At 43.5% G+C, this 18,753-nt stretch overlaps 1 protein-coding gene and 1 long non-coding RNA gene across 6 annotated transcripts in view; one reads left to right on the top strand and one right to left on the bottom strand.

The window, feature by feature from the left end:
- ZNF608 (zinc finger protein 608) overlaps positions 1 to 11,005 on the bottom strand; it is a 120,593-nt gene extending 109,588 nt beyond the window's left edge. For 2 of the 5 annotated variants that reach the window (XM_086705233.1, XM_086705245.1), the window contains exons 1-2: positions 8,387 to 9,006; positions 6,243 to 7,341 (exon numbers count right to left, since the gene is read on the bottom strand). In XM_086705233.1, the coding sequence (XP_086561359.1) occupies positions 6,243 to 7,148 (906 nt within the window). In that variant the 5' untranslated portion in view covers positions 7,149 to 7,341; positions 8,387 to 9,006. Of the gene's footprint in view, positions 1 to 6,242; positions 7,342 to 8,386; positions 9,007 to 10,727 lie in introns of those variants that run through there. The other 3 variants (XM_086705252.1, XM_086705238.1, XM_086705257.1) reach the window with 3 other exon arrangements.
- LOC147584504 (uncharacterized) lies at positions 8,380 to 12,585 on the top strand. Its single transcript, XR_015250527.1, has 3 exons — positions 8,380 to 8,802; positions 9,406 to 9,452; positions 12,342 to 12,585. It is a non-coding gene; the product is annotated as an uncharacterized LOC147584504 (long non-coding RNA).
- The last annotated feature ends 6,168 nt before the right edge of the window (positions 12,586 to 18,753 follow it).

The following is an 18,753-nucleotide window of genomic DNA, read 5'->3' as shown; positions in this document are numbered from 1 at the left end:
AGCGCTAGTGAGAAAACCAATAGACCCCTTCCATCCCCCTTAGGAAGGCACTCTGCTAATAAACTTCCTTCTCCCGCCCCCTGTCCACCTTTCAAAACCTTACCTTTCCTACAGCTCTTTGGAGCTCCTTTCTTTTTGCTAGATGAAATACTGCCCAATTCAGGAATCCCCGAATAAAGCCAATTTGATCTTTCAATTTACTCAGCTGAATTCTGCTGTTCAATAATTATACATACACCTAAGAAATGCGAGTTACAGGGCACCAAGCTGATCCGTAGATTAGCCTCTAAATGATGACCTAAGTCATTCCCGAGGGAAAGATTTCACCTGTTCTCTTTCCCTGTCTATAACCTGAAATGCACAGATTGAGAATACTCTTTATTGGCCAACAATCCTAATGAAAAAGGCTTATAGCCACTGTGATATTGCTAGGGATTGCCCAATATCTCCTTAGTTCTGGCTTCCATGTTCTACAAGAGCGCTACACAAGTAACTTACGAATAAACTGTTTATGTATTCAAGCAAAACCCTTGATGTTCAGATCACTGGCAAGTTCAGAGTGCTGGCAATCAAAACTATGTTGTGCCGCGGTAATTACTATGAAAAACTTTCAGGGCTTAATATTAAAGAATAGAATAACATGATCCTTCCACCTCTTCTACACCTCTAGCGTGTGTGCAACATGGCAATTATCTCCGCTCAAGAAGTGGAGTTGAAACTGCAATGAAACTCAATTATACCCAAGACTTTTTAAACACACACTTCAAAAGGCAGGTTTCATCACATTCAAATCACTGAGCAAAATCTTGTCCCCCAACTTCCAAAAAATAGATTTTTATCCCTCTCCCACGAGGCAAACTTCATGTAATGAAACGATTTCTGGTTAGCTTCTCAACCCCCTCTTTTGGGTCTATTAAAACAGAGGGATGACTGAGGCACGATGAAAGACAAAGAGAGATCCCACCTGGTATAGCCAGTTCATAGGGCTCTACCAGATGTCCTTACCACCCAGCTTTAAAAAAATGAAAATAAACCGGATCACACACTTGTTAACACGCGCACGCGCGCGCGCGCACACACACACACACACACACACACACGGCTACTTTCCTACTTTTAAAAATGCAAAGGAACTAGGAGCAGTAGATTTATGATTTAAGTGCTTGTGGCTAAAATAGCTTTCCAATTATCAAGGGCCTCTTAGGAGGAGCAAGAATGCATTATGTGTTAATGACCACAACCAGGGGTCCCTTCTTGACTCTTTTGTCAGAACCCGAGCAGATCTTCCCTGCAGCCTCACCATTAACATGTCTGTTTCCTGTCAGCCCACTCAGAGATAATGTCATTTATCTCTGGGAGGCACAAGCCCAGTCATTAGCTTCTATAAAAGACCTCAAACAAAGGCCGGATAATGTTTCACCCAGGGCTCTTACTAAACCCAGAACCAAGCTTAGTGTCTCAAAGTCAAGGACTCAAAAGTTATCATCGTGGAAAGAATATTTTCCCCATTATCAACAATCCTAGATACAGCTCCAAAGGAGCTGCGAGGTCTAGTCCAGTAAACACCGGTGGAAAGTGCTATCACACACAATTAGATTAACCGATAAACGCTGACCAGAGTTAGCCTGGAAAGAGCCTTTACCCCTCTGGCCTCCAGGGGGAAAATTGACAGAATAATTCAGGTACTGACTAAAGAGCGAGATCTTTGAAGAGCTGACCCCTCATTGTGACTGCCTGCAGGAACTGAATAGCCATTATAAAGTGTTCAATGGCTGGGCTTCTGGAAATCTTTTAAATAAAAGTGGAACTGGTTAAAATAAATGTAGGAACATGTGTTTTCACAGCGTTCCTCGTATTACTGCAATTGCAAGTTTCTATGAAGTACCAGGTGAACTTTTTTAAATTAAAAAAACACGCACTCACACACAGACACAGTCAAAATTGGAGCAAATCTCGGCCATTCAATCCTTGTTTTTCAAGCTGAAAACGAAGAACAGATGGTCCTTTCCGTGTTGTTTGAATCTGGTTATTGAACACCTCTGTGGTTAGGGAGATTTCTGCTTAGCACTTTCGGCATACATTTCATTTACGAACTATAAAATGCTGCTTAGGAAAAAATAAGTCTTTATAACACTCTAATTAAAACCATCTCGGAGCCAAGCAATTTCACCTGAAGAGCATTCTTAACCTGGTGACATTTGGACAATGACTCCCCCCCCCCTTTTTTGTTCAGACCATTTGCCAAGTTATTAAAAGTTGCTGAACATTATTTATCTCCTTTAGCACAGTCTTGATCTGTCGTGCGTAGTTTTTTTCATCTCTACGGCACACCCGGTACATTTCCAATACCACGTACGCTCAGGACTCGGTGATCTGCCTCGACCACACAAACGCCCCCAAGTTCCTTGGGTTCTCCCAGAGTATTTGCTTGGGGAAAGGATGGCCTCTGCACCCACCTCAAAAAGCCCTGTCACCCTCAGAGGCAGCTTATAGAAAAGTAAGGGGCGGGATCCACACTGGGAGCCACCCTTAGTTACCAACGTTTTTAACCGCTAAATCCCTTCTGTGGCTTTCCAAACAGTTTGCTGTCCGACAACAATAGACTTTGTTCTTTAATTACGGCAAGTGACCTTTCTGCCCTTTTATTTCACAGTAGATAAACTGCACTCTCTAAGCAGAATTTGTAGGGGGCACTAGCTTTGGGGGCAGAGGGGGGGGACGCATATTGTCCCCAAAACTCATTCATCAAAATACGTTCTTCAACTGCTCACGCTCACTTAGAAAATGTGCCAGAATTCCCTAGTGAAGTGTAAAAGGCTTCTACAAGAGAATAAAATAAAATGAATGATATCCCTTACAGACAGGTCCATTTGTCGACACCACCTTTCAGGCTGTTAAGGACCATCTTAATGAAAGCAATAGGATATCAGAGAAGTAATTCTCTTTTCTGAATATGTACTGAGTCGTCAGAACCCTGAGACACAACTGTAAGATCTCCTGTGCCTTTCATGTCTCTTGAGGTATTGGGTATTTTTAAGAATTCTTCTGTGTAGTTTTGAATTTTCCGGCGATCAAACAAAACCATGTACCCTGTTTAGCCCCGGCCGAATGCCTGTGTCTGATAAGTCAAAACTGTAAGACGGCTAAGGAGGATACATGCAGAAGAGCCTTAATACAGGCTATTATGCTTCCAAAGAAGGGGGGGTGGGGGGGGTAAGGTGGAGAAGCAGGTTTTAACAACCCAAAGCCAACCCGTCAAATCTACTTATTCAGACATGTCACTGGTGGCTTAACCACAAAATGGGCTATAGAAATATAGCTCAAACATCTTAGAATTATGGCATGTTTTGATTTTGCTCACGTATTAAGGGAGTGGCGACTTTTACAACATACTTGTGGTTTCCACATAAAGGAGCAGAACACTCATTGATTTAATTAGGTTTCATAAGGTCCAATTTATCATGTTTTACATGACTTTGTGTAGTGTAGAAACAGAATAAACAGCCCAAAAATAGACATTTAAGCATGCTGTGAAAATTAACCGGTGACAGCAAGTCTTATGAATCTCCCGTGAAACCTTTCAACCAGGAAAAACAACCCCCCCCCCCACACACACACAGAAGAGAAACGCGCACACATACACCCCTCCTTTGGTGTTCCACACTTGGCCCCTCGTGAGCCACATCTGATTGCTGGAAATTAATCATTTTCACTCTTGAGGCACTTACTCCTCACGAACCCCGAAAATCAAGCCAGGCTGAGATGAAAACATTCTACAAAATGTCAAAAGAAACCTTTCTCAAAGATGCCTCGGTGCTGAAATACTTGGTCAGGGAAAGCATGTCCTACTAAACCTTTTACCTCCTAAGCGGAGGATCCTCCTATCATTAGGAAGTCGTCCCTAAACTGAGGTCTCATTTTCCCATCCACGAGTTAGTGGAATCAGAGCGACTTCCCTGGGTGACATCTGTCCGAGAGAGTGCCATCTCTGGGTGCTGAGGAGGCAAGCATTCTTAAGAGTGGGGGGCGGCGGGGGGGGGGGATCCTAAGGACCCGTGTCCCTGAGCCAACACCTCCCTGCTGGACAGAGAATGGCCAAGACTGCAGGATCCGAGCCCCTCGGAGCCATCCCTGAGGGGTCCCTGTGCCAACACCGGGGGCTCCAGTTGGTGGCGGGCGGTGGAGTGAATCTAAAGGCGCTGTGCTCTCTCCCCTCCTCCACCCCCAGCCCCATCATGACTTGTTTGCTCTTCATTTATGTAATTCACATTATCGCATTTACACTGCTCCCGACTCCAGATGAGTTGCACGTATATGAATAATTTAATTCTTCCATTCTTCATCCAGTTTCCTCTGTGACTGGAAAGTGAAAAGAACACAAAAACTGGAGAACCGACACCGTGCTCTAATCTCAGTTGCCATGACAGCAGCCTTTGAGATACAGAAATGTTCCGACTGCCAGCTAAACAAAATTGTTGAATGTGAACATTTGGCTGGAAGATTAAAAGGCTAAGGGGAATGCAAAAGGGCAGTACCTCCCACATTCCAGGCAGCAGTGAATCCAATCAAATGGTTCTGACTCCTTAACCACGGCCATTGTGAGCACTGGATTAGGGCAATTCATCTAGATAGTTAGAGCAGATTATAACTGCAATTGGAAGACTATTGGCAACAAAAGTAAATGCCCTACTGTACTAAGTAATAAGATTTCAGAACGCCTTTTAGCAGAAATTACGTGCAACTACGCAGTGAAATGGAAGTATCGGAACCTGGGATTTTTAAAAATATATTTCAAGTCATTGCTGTAAAATGCTGTCTGCCCAAAGGCACCGGAATCAAAGAAGCGTTCGCAGGCTTTTTGGGATGCTGGCATTATCGACACTTTGATGGACCTTCAACAACTGCTCAAATCATAAAATCAGAACTTTCTTCCTGTACTCCCATCGTTAAAGTCTTCAACACACAAAAACAAAAATTGAAAGGTTTGAGGACAGAGCAGCGAATAACTGTACACGGAAAGAATCACCCAAAGACATCTCACGGTTCGGATCAAGTTAGACATAGCAAATACACCAAAGTATTTAAGAAGCACATTTCCAAACAGCCACGCCATAAATCACAGGATATGAATTTTTGCTTCTGCAAAAGCACTACTGGCAGGATTAAAGACCGATTTTACAGAAACATTACTCACACCCCCAGCTCTCTGCCAACCTGCAGGGTGGACAGAGCACTTTTCAGTCCAACGCACCACCGGCACCAGACCAGTAAGTCACACAGGCCCCCAGCACCGAATGGCACAGCCCTGGGGGCAAGTTTTCCAAAGGCAGTGTCTAACCAGACTTTTGCTCAAATGCGACCCCAAATTCTCATCTCCTCTGGCCGTTTTCACATTTCAGGAGCACCAATCTGCCAAGCCTTTTTTTTTTTCACTTGTCTTCACCAGCCTTCCCACTACTCCCTAGGCAAGCCAGAAATCCAAAGGAGAACACTCATATCTCCAGCTAAGAACTGGGCCAGGGCACCAGGGTACAGTCCTAAAAGCCACCAAAAACATTCCAGTCATTCTACACAGCGAAGCAACCGACAACACAGGGGCACCGAGCTGGGGTTTAACCCAGGACCAATGAGAGGAACCCATGCAAGGCTGATGCCCTTTGACAGAACTATGTTGGAGAAAGTAACGGAAAAAAAATAAAAAATAAAAATAAACAGGTTGAGGGGGGGGAGTGTAATTGAGAATCCTCGACCTACCTCCCCAGGGAGGGACCGTGAACCCTGCCCCTAAGGACACACTACCAGAAATACTAGGGCGCGTATATTCACACGTAAGACAGCTCTCCTTGGGCGAGAAACCAGGACAGGAGTCAAGTGGGTACATGAGCAGGTTTTCTATGAAAAGCACACCACAACTGGCTGACTGGCCAGAAGCCCTTCTGCAGGGTAAAAGGCACTTTAGGAACACCCAGGCCCTCCCACCGGGGGACCCGAACACTCGGCACCACAAGCAGCAGCAGCAGAAGCAAGAGCTAAAACCGTGCACCCAAGGAAGCTCCCCCATTCCAAATTTTCGTGGAAAGGATGCAGAGGACAGAAATCTCACAAAGAACCAGAAAACACGAATAGGAAGTGTTAAGGCACACAGAGGACACCCCCCCCCCCAAACACACACACACAAACACACACACACAAATGCACACAAAGAGGAAAGTGGGAAGTCGAGGAAGGCGACTTTATCCTACCTTCTCGGTTTTCAGTTTCTTGATTCGCCTGTGGCTCTCCTCCTCCTCCTCTTCCTTCTTTAACAACATAGAGTTTCCCATGAGCCCTGAATCCGGGGCACTTTTGCTAACTTCCCCTGCAGCCGCGCCGCTGCCACTCCCAGCGCCCCCGCAGTGGAAGGGGCTCGCGCCACCTCCATTGCTCTTGGCCCCAAAGCCATAGAGGTGCCCCCCGGAAGGGGCCTGGCCGCCACTGCCATTCTGGTGGCCCTGAAGCAGGTCGTGCTTGTCCTTCCTGGATTTCCCCGCATCCTTATCCCGCTTGGCACCTCGGCTGCTCTGGCTTTTACCTGCCTTCTCCTCTTTGCTTTTCCCACAGGAGGCCGCCCCCGCGGTGGCCGCGGAGGTGCAGGTGCCGGTACTATTGCCGTTTGGGTTGCCGACGCCGCCGCTGCTCACACTTTGACCCAGCGCTGAATTCATGCCAGTTGCCTCTCCAGGGCGCCCTTGGACTTCCTGCCTCTTGCCAGTGCTGCTGATCTCGGGAATCCCATACAAGGCAGCAGAAGGCAGAGATTTATTAGCATCCTTAGAAGTTTTACTCCTTTTCACTTTTGATTTGCTGGTCTCTTTGTGTGAATTCCCCTGGGGAGCAGAAGGCTGAACAGAAGCAAATTTTAGGCCATCAGCTAAGGCTGCGGTAGCACCGGCCCCGCTGGAGGCCAGACCTCCGCAATCCTTCGAGTTGCTGCTGCTAGGCGTGTTGGTGGAATTATTCATCTCAAATTTCTGTCTGTCCTTCTCCAAATCAGCGTCCAAATCGATTATTAAATTTCCAACCCCGATTTCCCAATCATCACCACTGTCATAAGTATCAACCGTATTTGGATCCACACCTTTTCCTGCAGTAGAAATGTTCACTGACATCCTGAAGATGAGCTCTCTAGTATAAAAATCCGATGAACTTTCCTTTGGAGATGAGGGGACATCCGTTTAGCTCCGCTGGGCTTTCTCTTAAAAAAAAAAAAAAAAAAAAAAATCTTCTAATCTTCCTCTTCTTTTTCCTGCCCCAGGAATGTGTCCAGGGATTTTACACCCTTTAGTCCCGGTCCACCTTTTCCTGTGAAGGGGGGAAAAGTCGGATATTTCTCGTCTGGGTGTTACCAGAATAAAAAACGATTAATACTGGGGAGTCAGTAAGGGGTACAGGGAAAATTGGAGAGGAAGGTGGCTCCTATATTGTCTCCACAGTCCAGTACCAGGTTTAAAAGAAAATAACCAAGCCCAAAAAACTTACCCGTGATAGTAAGCATCTTACAGTAGCTTTAAAAAAAAAAAAAAAAAAAAAACCCTTTATCAACAGCACAAGGATAATCACTCTTTTTAAGGCATTAAAATATCTTAAAGATCTGAGTCAAGTCCAGAAAGGTTTTTTTAAAAAAAATAAAAAAAAAAAAGAGTTTAGGATTTTTTTTTTTTCATACATGTGATATCTCAACCCCAGAAACACAGCCTAAACACTCAGACAACAGGGAGGAACACAGCTTTAAACATCCCTAAACGCGTCCTAGATCTTGCAATTTCAAAGACCAGACCCTGGAAGTCCTCTTGAGGCTAGTTTCAGAATTATGTTTCTAAATTTTCCTTATTTCTAATTTTATGACTTCTTTTTACAAATTGTCTGGGCAATCAGTTTTTTGTTCCCAGTAAGGAACAGGAAAAACAACCAATAACTACCTCCCCCCCCCCCAGCAAACACATACCGTCTCTTCCCCAACAGTTTATACAATTTTATTTTTGAAATACACACACACGTCTTTAAGAGCATTTCTCTATAAAAAGACAGTGTTAAAAAAAAAAAAAAGGCTGAATACCTGCCTTTTGAGGGAAAAAAAATTACATGTAAACAATTCTACCGTATTCCTAGGTCACAGACTTGCTCAATCTGTTAAATATGGTGCCACTGACTGTACAGGGAAACTGATTAAGACATGCACTTTAAGTAGTCTGCGCCAAGGTGGCCTCAATGACCGCAAATGAGTGTGTGTTTGACAAAGATCAGTTAAAACGGTTTTTAAAGGGATCAGCCCCTTTTAACAGTTGATTGTCGAGAAAAATAAATAAATATACATACACACACACACACACACACAGACATTGCTTACCTTTAATCCTTTATCATTTTTTAATTAGGCCAGCAAATCAAAATGCCTTTCCCACTCCACTCGGCAAACAAGCCTGTGCCTCATTTTACTTAAACACCAAATGATCAAGAAGGAAGAAACCAAATAACACATCTCAGCCAGAATAATCACTCGATAACATTATTCCACCTCCCCACCCCCCTTTTGGCAAACGGATCAGGAGTCCTTTTCTCCTTAAAAAAATGTGTCACTGTACAGCTGGAAGATAATGTTTCACATTCACAACAGAAGCACCAAAGGTTTTTTTTCCTCTTAACAAGCATCGAGAATAATAGTTTTTTATAGATATATATAAAAAAAAGAGAGAGCTTAGAGAAAAAAGTTTTCCCAACTTCTCATTCCGCCTTCAGTTCCAGACTTCAGAGTCACCGTGATCAGTAAGTAATGATCCCATGTAGCAAACCTACAGGCGTCCGCTAGTAACAAGACAGAATGTGCTAACATCGGGATAAATTAGTGAAAGGGAAGAAAGAATAAGAAGAAACGACTGAAAATCTGGGCTGGATTCCGCCTGTTAGTCGGGAAGTGGCATTTTTCCGCCCGTCCTGACAGATTTGATTTCTTGAACTAACTTAAGAGGAAAGGAGGGGGAAGAAGAGGGGGAGGGGAGGAGGGGGCGAAGAGGGAGGAGGGGGGAGGGGCAGGAGGAGGAAGAAAGGGTAGGCTGAGAACCCCAGCCGAAGGAGAAAAAGAAAGGTGTGGAGGGGGAGGGGAGCAGATGATTCAATGAGCTGATAAACCAGTTAGAACAGCATTCGCTCGGGGCGGGGGGCGGTGGGGTGAGGAAAATAACGGCGTTTAAAATTGGTTCAGTCTTCGAAACCCAAAGGATGTGATGTTTTCCTGTTTTATGTTGTTTTAAGAAAAAGGAACCCAGTTCCTAGTATAGTCCCGGGGGGGGGGGGGGATCCGCCGTCGCTCAAGCCAATCACTCATGTGGTAATGCGATAATTAGAGTCAAAAAAAAAATTTTTTTTTAGGCGACCTTTTTCCGGACAGTTTTTCCCATTGATAGTCGCAGCAAACGGTGCGTCTCCCTTTTATTTATTTTTCTCTCCTCCTCCTCTCTCACCCACCCCCCTCCTGTGTTTAGTCAGATGGCCCCGGAGCTTGGCTTAGTATTTTTAATTAGCTGGCGTTTGGAAGCTAAAAGCAGTAATGAATTGTTGATGGATTGGAAGTGGAGAGTCGCTTTGCTGGAAATGTCGGGGCTGGGAGAGGGGGATGGGCGAGTTAGCAACAACCAACCATCTAAAAGGAGCGATTTTGTTACAGTGCAAGCCTTTCACATCACGTGAGGATCAAGGGCTCAATTGGTTGTCGTGAGAACAAAAATGGTGACAAGCGTATCAAGAAAATACTGATCTGGTCTTTAAAAAAAAGCTGAAGGTCTCTCCCCTCCCCCTGCACACACTCCCCACCCCCCGCCGCCGCCTCCCCGCGCCCCCACCCCCCTGCAGTGGGCGCAGCTACAAGTTATGAATGTGAAACATTTCTCGCAGATCTAGGCTCTCGGAAGTTCGAAGGAGTGAAATGTAATGAGCACAAGAGCAAAGCAGATGTTTTAAAGAAACACCTTATAAACCTCTCCTCAACTTATCTCCAATTTGTCGGCTTTCCCGAGGGGCCAGGGATGGGGACGCCTAGCAGAGGAGGGAGGGCACCTCCAAGCTACTTGGGTTTTAGGGACCCCCTCACGTCTTAAACAAAGAAAAATATTTTGCTAGCTCGCGAGCCAGGTCATGTAATAAACACACCATTGTTACTCTATTTGTGGGTTTGTTTGGGTTGGGTGGGGCGCTTTTTTTTTCCCTTAATGGTGTTTTTGCTGCTTGCTTTTTTAAGGAGGTGGAAAATGGTAATTATAACCATTACATGTAATGGGTGACTATTCCCTTCTTTAATATTAAATTATTGGGAACTAGGATGTGGCAAGAGATAGAAATCGGCTTGTTCTGCCCTTGCCCCCATTTTCCTGGCTCGGTTTGGAAGAGGGTCTTGCCCAGCTAGGACAGGAGAGGGAGGGGGCGAGGTGAGCTAGGGAATGGACACTGCAGATCAGGATATGTAACTGTGTCACTTTTATTCTCCTTGGGTTACAGCCCAAAAGGTAATTTACTCTAAGTTACCCCGAGTGCCCAGTCAAGCTTAATTTGTGTGAAGAAGTTACAAATGCTTCACCCTCCACTGAATAAAATTCACCCTTCTTGGGTTGTTGTTCTCAATGCAAAAGCCAAACCCTGTAACTAGTTCCTCATTTCAATGCATAAAACTCGCACATTCCCCACGCAACCGTACTTACGGTCTGTATTGGATCGAGTTGACCTTTTCCTTCTAACTGCATTGAATGTGTTTGGTTGCAGCCGCTTTATTTTGGAAATTATAATCTCTTCAACAAATTTATTATTAAAGAAGATGGACCATCAAATGTCACAGACCGTCCTGTGTATTTTTTGTAAAAGCAAAAATTAACATTGAAAAAAAAAAAGAAAACAAAAATCCCCCTGGTGCACACACACAACAAGCTTGTTCTGCAACACTGAAATCAGGACTGAAACACAACACACACACAGGGGGAGTGGAGCAAAAGGAGCTCTCAGCCTCTATACCTGAAAGGGACTTTTCTTTGTTCCCATTGCCCTTTCGCATCGGGCCAATCAGAGAGCAGCTTTTATGAAACTGGGCTCTCTCATTGGCTAGCTGCTTTCTCTTGGCTACTGTAGGGGGTTGAGATATACACACGTATAAAACACACACTGAGAGCGGGTGGGGGTGCGGTGGGGGTGGTTGTGGAGACAAAGCGTTTTATTTTCCAACCAGATTGGGGATGGGGAACCTCCTGCAGTAAGAAGAAGAAAAAAAAAAAAATGGTGCGCCCGTTTCAATTACTACATCATTCACATAAAACACTTATTTATTAAAACAAATCTCAAACAGGCTGCGAGGAAAGGATGTCGGTAAATACAAGTTTGATTGTGTTATCTTGGGGGAAATAATGTATGTGATCGCTCGGTGGCAGAGGGAAGCCAAATGAGCCACTAGCGCGTAGCGAGGAGAAGAGGGAGGCTGGCTGTGTGGAAATGACTGCGAGCGTTTTGCTGGCTTCCCTTCCTTGTTGCAAGGACTCAGCAGCGCGAACTCCCAAGAATGATTTTCTGTATTGCAGCTTCTGGCTTTCAACCCTCCCCCACCACTTTGCCCTTCTTCCAATTTTTTTTTTTTTTTTCCCCGTGTCTCTCTTTTTACTCGCTGATTAAATAAGAAAAATCGATCTGGGGGTAAAGGCGGCGGTGGGGAAACAAGTAACCCTTTTGTTTCCAGTCGTCTGTTGTACAAGCACTTAAGTGTGAACGCTGGCAACCATTTAACCGCCACTACGTGAACACTTCTTCCCTGGAATTTGTAACAAATCTTTTCCACCTGGTTCTAGGCGGCTCCAAAAAAATTAAAAAATAAAATAAGGTCCCAGCCAACCATATTAACACCTCGGGCCAGCCTCGTTTTTTACCAAATCGATTTGTGGGAGATAAATATACTAGAAAGATTAACCCGTTAAGCAGTCCCAGTATGCATTTTTAAACGGAAAGATTGTCAGAGTTCCCCTTCCCCCAGATCTTTAACCCTATCTTGGGGAAAGGAGTTGGGGGGGGGGGGGAAGATGTGTCAAAGTCCTCTGACCGCTAGCCAGCTCAATCCACCAAGAATAGAGAAATATTTTACAATCTATTATAGGACGAATGCCAACAACCAAGTTAATGGGACTCTGAGGTCACAGGATAAGAGAGGTTATATAAAATAACAAGCGCAGTATTGTACTGTAACAGCTAATATACTTAAATTAATGTATATATATATATTAAGCCTTTAAAGCACTTTTATTTTTTAATTTTTCACTGTTATTTGCCATTACTTTTAGGAGCTACAAGGTGGAAACCTTAAAGTCAAAGATGTACTCTGAATTTCACTGAAAGCATCATGATCCCAAGCATTAAAGATCCAACACTACTGTAATTTCCACATGACAATTACAATTTGAGGATGTGTCTTCAGAGTCAAGTGGACATAGAAAGTGGATTACTGGTAGCAAAAGACAGCTTATGATGTAAACACTCAGTGATGACTTTGCGGGTCAATAAAAATATTTATGTCACATGTTTTAAGTAATGTCTATTGACTCATGTTTGAGCTTCCAATATATTTACTTCTTTTTAAAAATGGCAATGTGGGGGCGCCTGGGTGGCGCAGTCGGTTAAGCTTCCGACTTCAGCCAGGTCACGATCTCGCGGTCCGTGAGTTCGAGCCCCGCGTCAGGCTCTGGGCTGATGGCTCAGAGCCTGGAGCCTGTTTCCGATTCTGTGTCTTCCTCTGTCTCTGCCCCTCCCCCGTTCATGCTCTGTCTCTCTCTGTCCCAAAAATAAACGTTGAAAAAAAAAAATTAAAAAAAAATAAATAAATAAAAATGGCAATGTGTTGTTTCACTACCCATAGATGAACTCAACTTGACGCTGCAAATAGTAATAAACAGCACTTTGCTGAGGTATATAAACTAGAGGAATGCAATCTAGACTAGTCCTGAGATCTCCCTAAAGCGATCTGTATTCAAATCAACGCGATACATTAACAAATAAAATGGGGCAAATTAGCCACCTGATATCCACTTACCCTCCATTTTAGCTCTGATGTTTGTTTCTATTTTTGAATACACAGATTTACAAATTTTTTTAATGTTCAATTGATAGGAATAGCACCATATGGTGATTTTTTTTTTTTTTTTTTAACTTTTCTTCTTTTGGAAGAGTGGTTCCTCAAACGTCCAGATCACTCCTGGGCACTTCCAGTGTCCCTGGAGTATGTACTCCATTTCAGCCATTGGAACACCATGGCTACCCGCCACCCCCCCCCCCCCCATGTTATATCAGCTTAGAAAAATCAACAGCTAGCTCTTACAACAACTGGACTTCAAAAAGCACAGAAAATAAGACCTGAATTTGTGAAGCTGGAAAGGGTAGAAGCAGCCCTCTAACACCGCCTTGGTAAAAAGCAAATCCTTGAGTCTGGGGCATGGATTCAGGATAACTAAAACCAAAGCTCAGGCTTCCTAATACTCAAATAATCTGATCTAACCCTAACATTACCACCTAACCTTAAATCTTAAACTTTTTTGTTCAGTAAACCCTACTGGTCAAAGGTAGGGGCTTATGCCAAACTCATTCACGAATTTAACTCAAACCATTTTCCTGCTGTCCCAACATCTCCACACTCCATTTGCACCCCACCCCCCATCTCCTGCCCTCCCCATTCTTCTCGAAGATTTGAATAAGCCAGAGTTGTTATGCTGGCTCTGCGTGTGTTTGTTTTGTTTTGTTTGACAAAGGGGGCAATCAAGAGACATCAGAGGGCTATCAGCTAATTGATGAGTGAAACGAAGATAATTAACTAGCAGCTTTAGAAAGTCAGGGCTGCTCCCCTCACAAACATCGGGACGCTCTCAGATTTTCGAGAAGAAAGTTTTAGCTCTGTCTCTTATCAAGATAACAGGACCACGCCAGTCTCCATATTAATATCCACATGCACATCCTTGGTGACGCTGGCAGACTATTGCATGACACGAGCACTTTGTCATTTTAGTGCCTGTCTCCCCAGAGATGTGGTAGTGGGGAGGAGCCAGCTGGAATTGGAGTCTAGAAGGAATGGTGGGGTGGAAGCCGGTTGAGGAACAGTGGGTAAAGGGGGCAGTTAAAGAGTGTTCTCCAATCACCACCACCAAGAGCCCTGCCCCCCAGGATATTCTGCACCAATCACAAGGTGCAGAAGCTTCCGGCCTAGGACTTTCCCCACTATTTACGAGCCAAAGAGCTCAATGCTGAGAAGGCCAGGGCCTTCGAGCAGTTAACACAGAAAAACACAACAGTAGATGTGTCTCCGGTTCCTATTTCCTCTGAATTATGGTATATGAGGGATCAGAAAAAAATTCTTCAGCTTTTATTCGGATGGGAGTGTATACCTGGTCCTAGCTTTTCCAAAAAATCTCTGTCAACATGGACACGTCCTCGCTCAGGACCAAGCGGGAAAAGCGGAAAGCAAAGTTATAAGGAATAAAACCGACCTGGAAATGGGCTTGGTGTATGGGAAAAGGAACTCAATTTAGACATAATGAGAAATTTTGTGGCTGCCCAAGAAGATTGTGGAGAAAGATTCTTATCTGTGTGGGGTTGTTTATGAACAGACCGGCCCCAAGGTAGTGGGCAGGTGACCTGCCCTGGTTTCCAGGGAATGTAGAGTTGGTGATTTACACGCCCACACAAACACTACAAGGTCTTCACTCTTTTTACCTACTGGTAACATTCTACCTTCCCACTTGCACAAGGTCTTCTAGAGAAAACTGTTTCTCTGCCTTTTCACACCTGCTGACTAAGTCCACTTTGAGTTTCCGGGGAGCATGTTTAACGCTATCCCTCCCTAGACAACTATCACCAAAAAGAGATGAGCAGTGTTCTTGGTTAAACATTTGGCATGTTTGCAATGTCCTGAAATATGGCCGGACCAAAATAAAGTGACAAGAAGCAGGTGTCCAGTGGAAAGAGAGGACCTGTACACAGAAACATTTCAGGCCCTTCGCTGGGGGGGCAGAAGGCAGGGTGAGGTAGGGTGGGATGCATAAAGGAAACACACTGATGGTATTCACCCTTCCCGGGAAGACTTGGGGATATTCAGATAACACGTTTTGTGACTACGGACATTTACACACACTGTGTAACACAGCTGTGCTAACGTCTCAGGTCATTTCTATGCACCATTCACCTTCCATTTAATCTCCTGAGAGTCTAACAAAAGGGACCCTCCATTGAGGGGAAGGAGATTAATGGCTATCTTCACACATTTTCATACCCCAGTTTTGTTTCAACAAATTGAAACGATATAAAGCACAATTCCCATGCTCTGATGTAAGACTACGATGGAGTTTAATAGGAAAGAAATACAGAGCTAAAGAAGATACTTCCCCCTCTATGTGTGTGTCTTTCCCCATCTCTTCTCCCAATCCTCAAACTTGCAGGAAAAAAAGAAAACACAGCAAATCGCGTCCCTTTCAGGCCCTGCAGTGCTAGAGAAACTACCAAATGTCACAAAACAGTGCATTCTTCTAAAGGAAAACATTTGTATACGGCTCACATTGAGAGAACCGCAATGTAGGTCAGTGTTAAGTGTCTGAAATGGAACCTCTGCTTGGAGCAGGCCCTTGCAGCGTCGTGCCCGCTACTATATCTGAACGGGTGCCCAAGCAAGGTCTGCGGATCAGTTAACAAAGTAAGGCAATTTACATCGCATGTAATGAAACCATTTCTGGAAAAGGATTTTTCTTTTATGCCAGTGGAGACTGGGTACATAAAGAAGATCAAAACACAAGCTACAGTTTTTTTAAAACTACTTATTGGAGATTGCTGTTGCTGGTTTTATTACAATATGTATTTTACAGATTTAGGTAATAGCCCTGATTTTTCAAATCGACCTCTGTTTAGACACGTTTCACTTTGGGCTGTTTCTTGTCTGCAAAATTACAGTCATTTGCACGTTATTACAGTGAGTAGGAGACAGATTGTATTTAGCGTTGGGTGGGGGAAGGGTTATTATGGGAAGTGTTCTGCTACGGTCAGCACATAATTTCAGCCTGAAGAAAATTGCTTCTGAATGGCTGGTCTGTTAGCTAGCCAAGGAATGGTCACTGGGAGAGACTGAAAAAATACTTCTGCTTAATCTGCATTATAGAATTACTCTCATTTCCAGAAAGATGGTCTGTGGAAAGAATGATCGTTAAAGACAACGTGAAAACTTGTAGGTGAAATGTTGTCACAGCTCTCTTTGAATCTGAAACAATTCCGACCGAAGACGATGCCACCAAGAAGCAAAGGGCCCGAAGGGAGCCCATACAGCCATTATGTTCCAATCCATCTTTCTTCTCTGCTTTGCTTTCTCAGCTCCCCCTCTTGCGATTTACAAAAATCTCTAGAACCTCAATGACAGTGGGTCTTTAACCTGCGTGTCAAATTGTGTAAGAGTAAGACAACATTCATGGGCAAGTATATCTCTAGCTCTCACACATATATGACTGCAAGAAAAAAACATTCCCAATACAGCCTCTTCTTGGAAACAGTAACAGAATCCCCTTAATTGTGAAAGTATTTCATGTACTTTTGGCGCTAGAATTTCAGAATTTCTCGGCACTTTACAAACTACATTCCATTTGTGCAGATTTCAGAGAGCTGCCCGATGAATCAAGCAATGACGCTTATCAGAAACAGTAACCCCTGTCGAATTTTAATTTAAATCAAACCCTTACGCATCTGCTAAAAAAAAGTCTCAATATCTTGGTTAGAAGAAAAAAAAATCAGGCGACCAAAGTTCATTTTAAAAAGTAAATAAATAAAAGAGTACCATTATATTCCGCTCCTTTGGCTGCAGAGTATTACTTTTGTTGTGAACAACTGTGCCTCTTTTGTTTTCAAAACAAGCTTTCCTAAAGGATGAATCACTACAAACTTGTGGAGACTAGGCAATGCACGACAGAAAGCCAGAAAGTGATCGTGCTATTTCCTGCAGTATCCTCTCCACCCATCCTCTCGGCTCAGCGAGCCTCCAGCCCACCAGCCAATCATCATTATGGAAATGTGCTTCTCAGCCTCCTGATTGGCTGACTCCTGGGCCAGTACGTTCAGGTTTCTACAGCTCCAAGTACCATTCTGCACGCCAGCCTGCTCTGTGGACCCTCTCCTTCCAAAAATATTTTAATCACTTATTCTTTGCCTTGCTTTTTTTCCCCTTTCTTTTTTTTTTCCTTCTTCTTCTTCTTCTTCTTCTTCTTCTTCTTCTTCTTCTTCTTCTCCTCCTCCTCCTCCTCCTTCTTCTTTCTTCTCCTTCTTCTTCTTCTTCTTCTTCTTCTTCTTCTTCTTCTTCTTCTTCTTCTTCTCCTTCGTCTTCTCCTTCTTCTCCTTCTCCTTCTTCTCCTTCTTAAGATTCTTCAAATTATCCAGGGAATCACCTTTTATTATTATTATTTTCAACACCTTTAAAATGCAATGATCATACTGAGGAACTGCTAGGAATAGAAGTTAATGTATGAGGACATTTATTCTAACTACATTTTAATGTTTTCTGTTTCTTTGTATTCTTATGGTGCTTCCTTGGATTTTAGAGGAATCCCACAAAACTTCAATGAACACGTTTGTTCTACCATATTCTTGAAGTTTTATATTCTTAACATTATCGGTCCTGACTAGACTTTTCCCTCAGATCTGTACAATCTGAAATATTTAATTAAAACAAACACTTTTTTTTAAATGCTTATTTAGTTTTGAGAGAGGGAGAGAGAGAGAAAGAGCAGGAAAGGGCAGAGACAGAGAGAGAGAGAGACAGAGGATCCAAAGCAGGCACTGCACTGTCAGCGTGGAGTGAGATGTGGGGCTCATACTCATGAACCCTGAGATAATGACCTGAGCCAAAATCAAGAGTCAGGTGCTTAACCGACTGACCCACCCAAGCGCCCTGAGTTAAAACACTTTGACTTTAATGCTGAAATGTTTTTCATCTGTTTAAATGTTTTATTTAAATGTTTTAAATCTTTTATTTAATTTTGAGAGAGAAAAAGAGAGAGAATGCAAGGGGGGGGAGGGGCAAAAGAGAGGGACATAGGATCCAAAGTGGACTCTGTGTCGAGAGCAGAGACCCTTACGCAAGAATGGAACTCACAAACCATGAGATCATGACCTCGGCCTGAGTCGGCTGCTCAATGAACTGATCCACCCAGATAGGCGCCCCACCCCATTTTTAGGAGCAAAGGAGACAATGTATGTTTGTTCATAGTTAAGACATCGTACATTTATCTATACTTTTCAAGTGTTTAAAAGTTTTTCATTCTTATCCCCAAAGACCCCCAAATATCATAAAGATGCACAACTCTTTGAAACTGAAAAGAGGTCTGTAATTAAAAAAAAAAAAGAATAATGAATATATATATGACTCAAGCATGTTCCAGAAACTCTTCTTAATTGTTCATATATATTAATTAATTTAATCTTCATAGCAGTCCCATGAGGTAAGTATTATTAGCATCAGATAAGGAGACTGAGATGCAGAAAAGATAAGTAACTTTTTCATGTATCACAGCTAAATCTTGGTGGAGCCATGATTTAATGTAGAAAGCTACCCTGAATCTGGCCACTTAGATACTGTATTAGACAGCCACCAGAACATGGCTCCAGACAACTATTTTACCCATTTTCTTGAGCACAGAGACATTAGCAGGTGGCTGATGACTTCTCTTCCCAAAAGAATAA

Source organism: Puma concolor, chromosome A1, assembly GCF_028749965.1.
Source record: "Puma concolor isolate L17-30 chromosome A1, mPumCon1.1.hap2, whole genome shotgun sequence".
NCBI lineage: Eukaryota > Metazoa > Chordata > Mammalia > Carnivora > Felidae > Puma > Puma concolor.
This window is presented reverse-complemented; position numbering and strand designations above follow the sequence as displayed.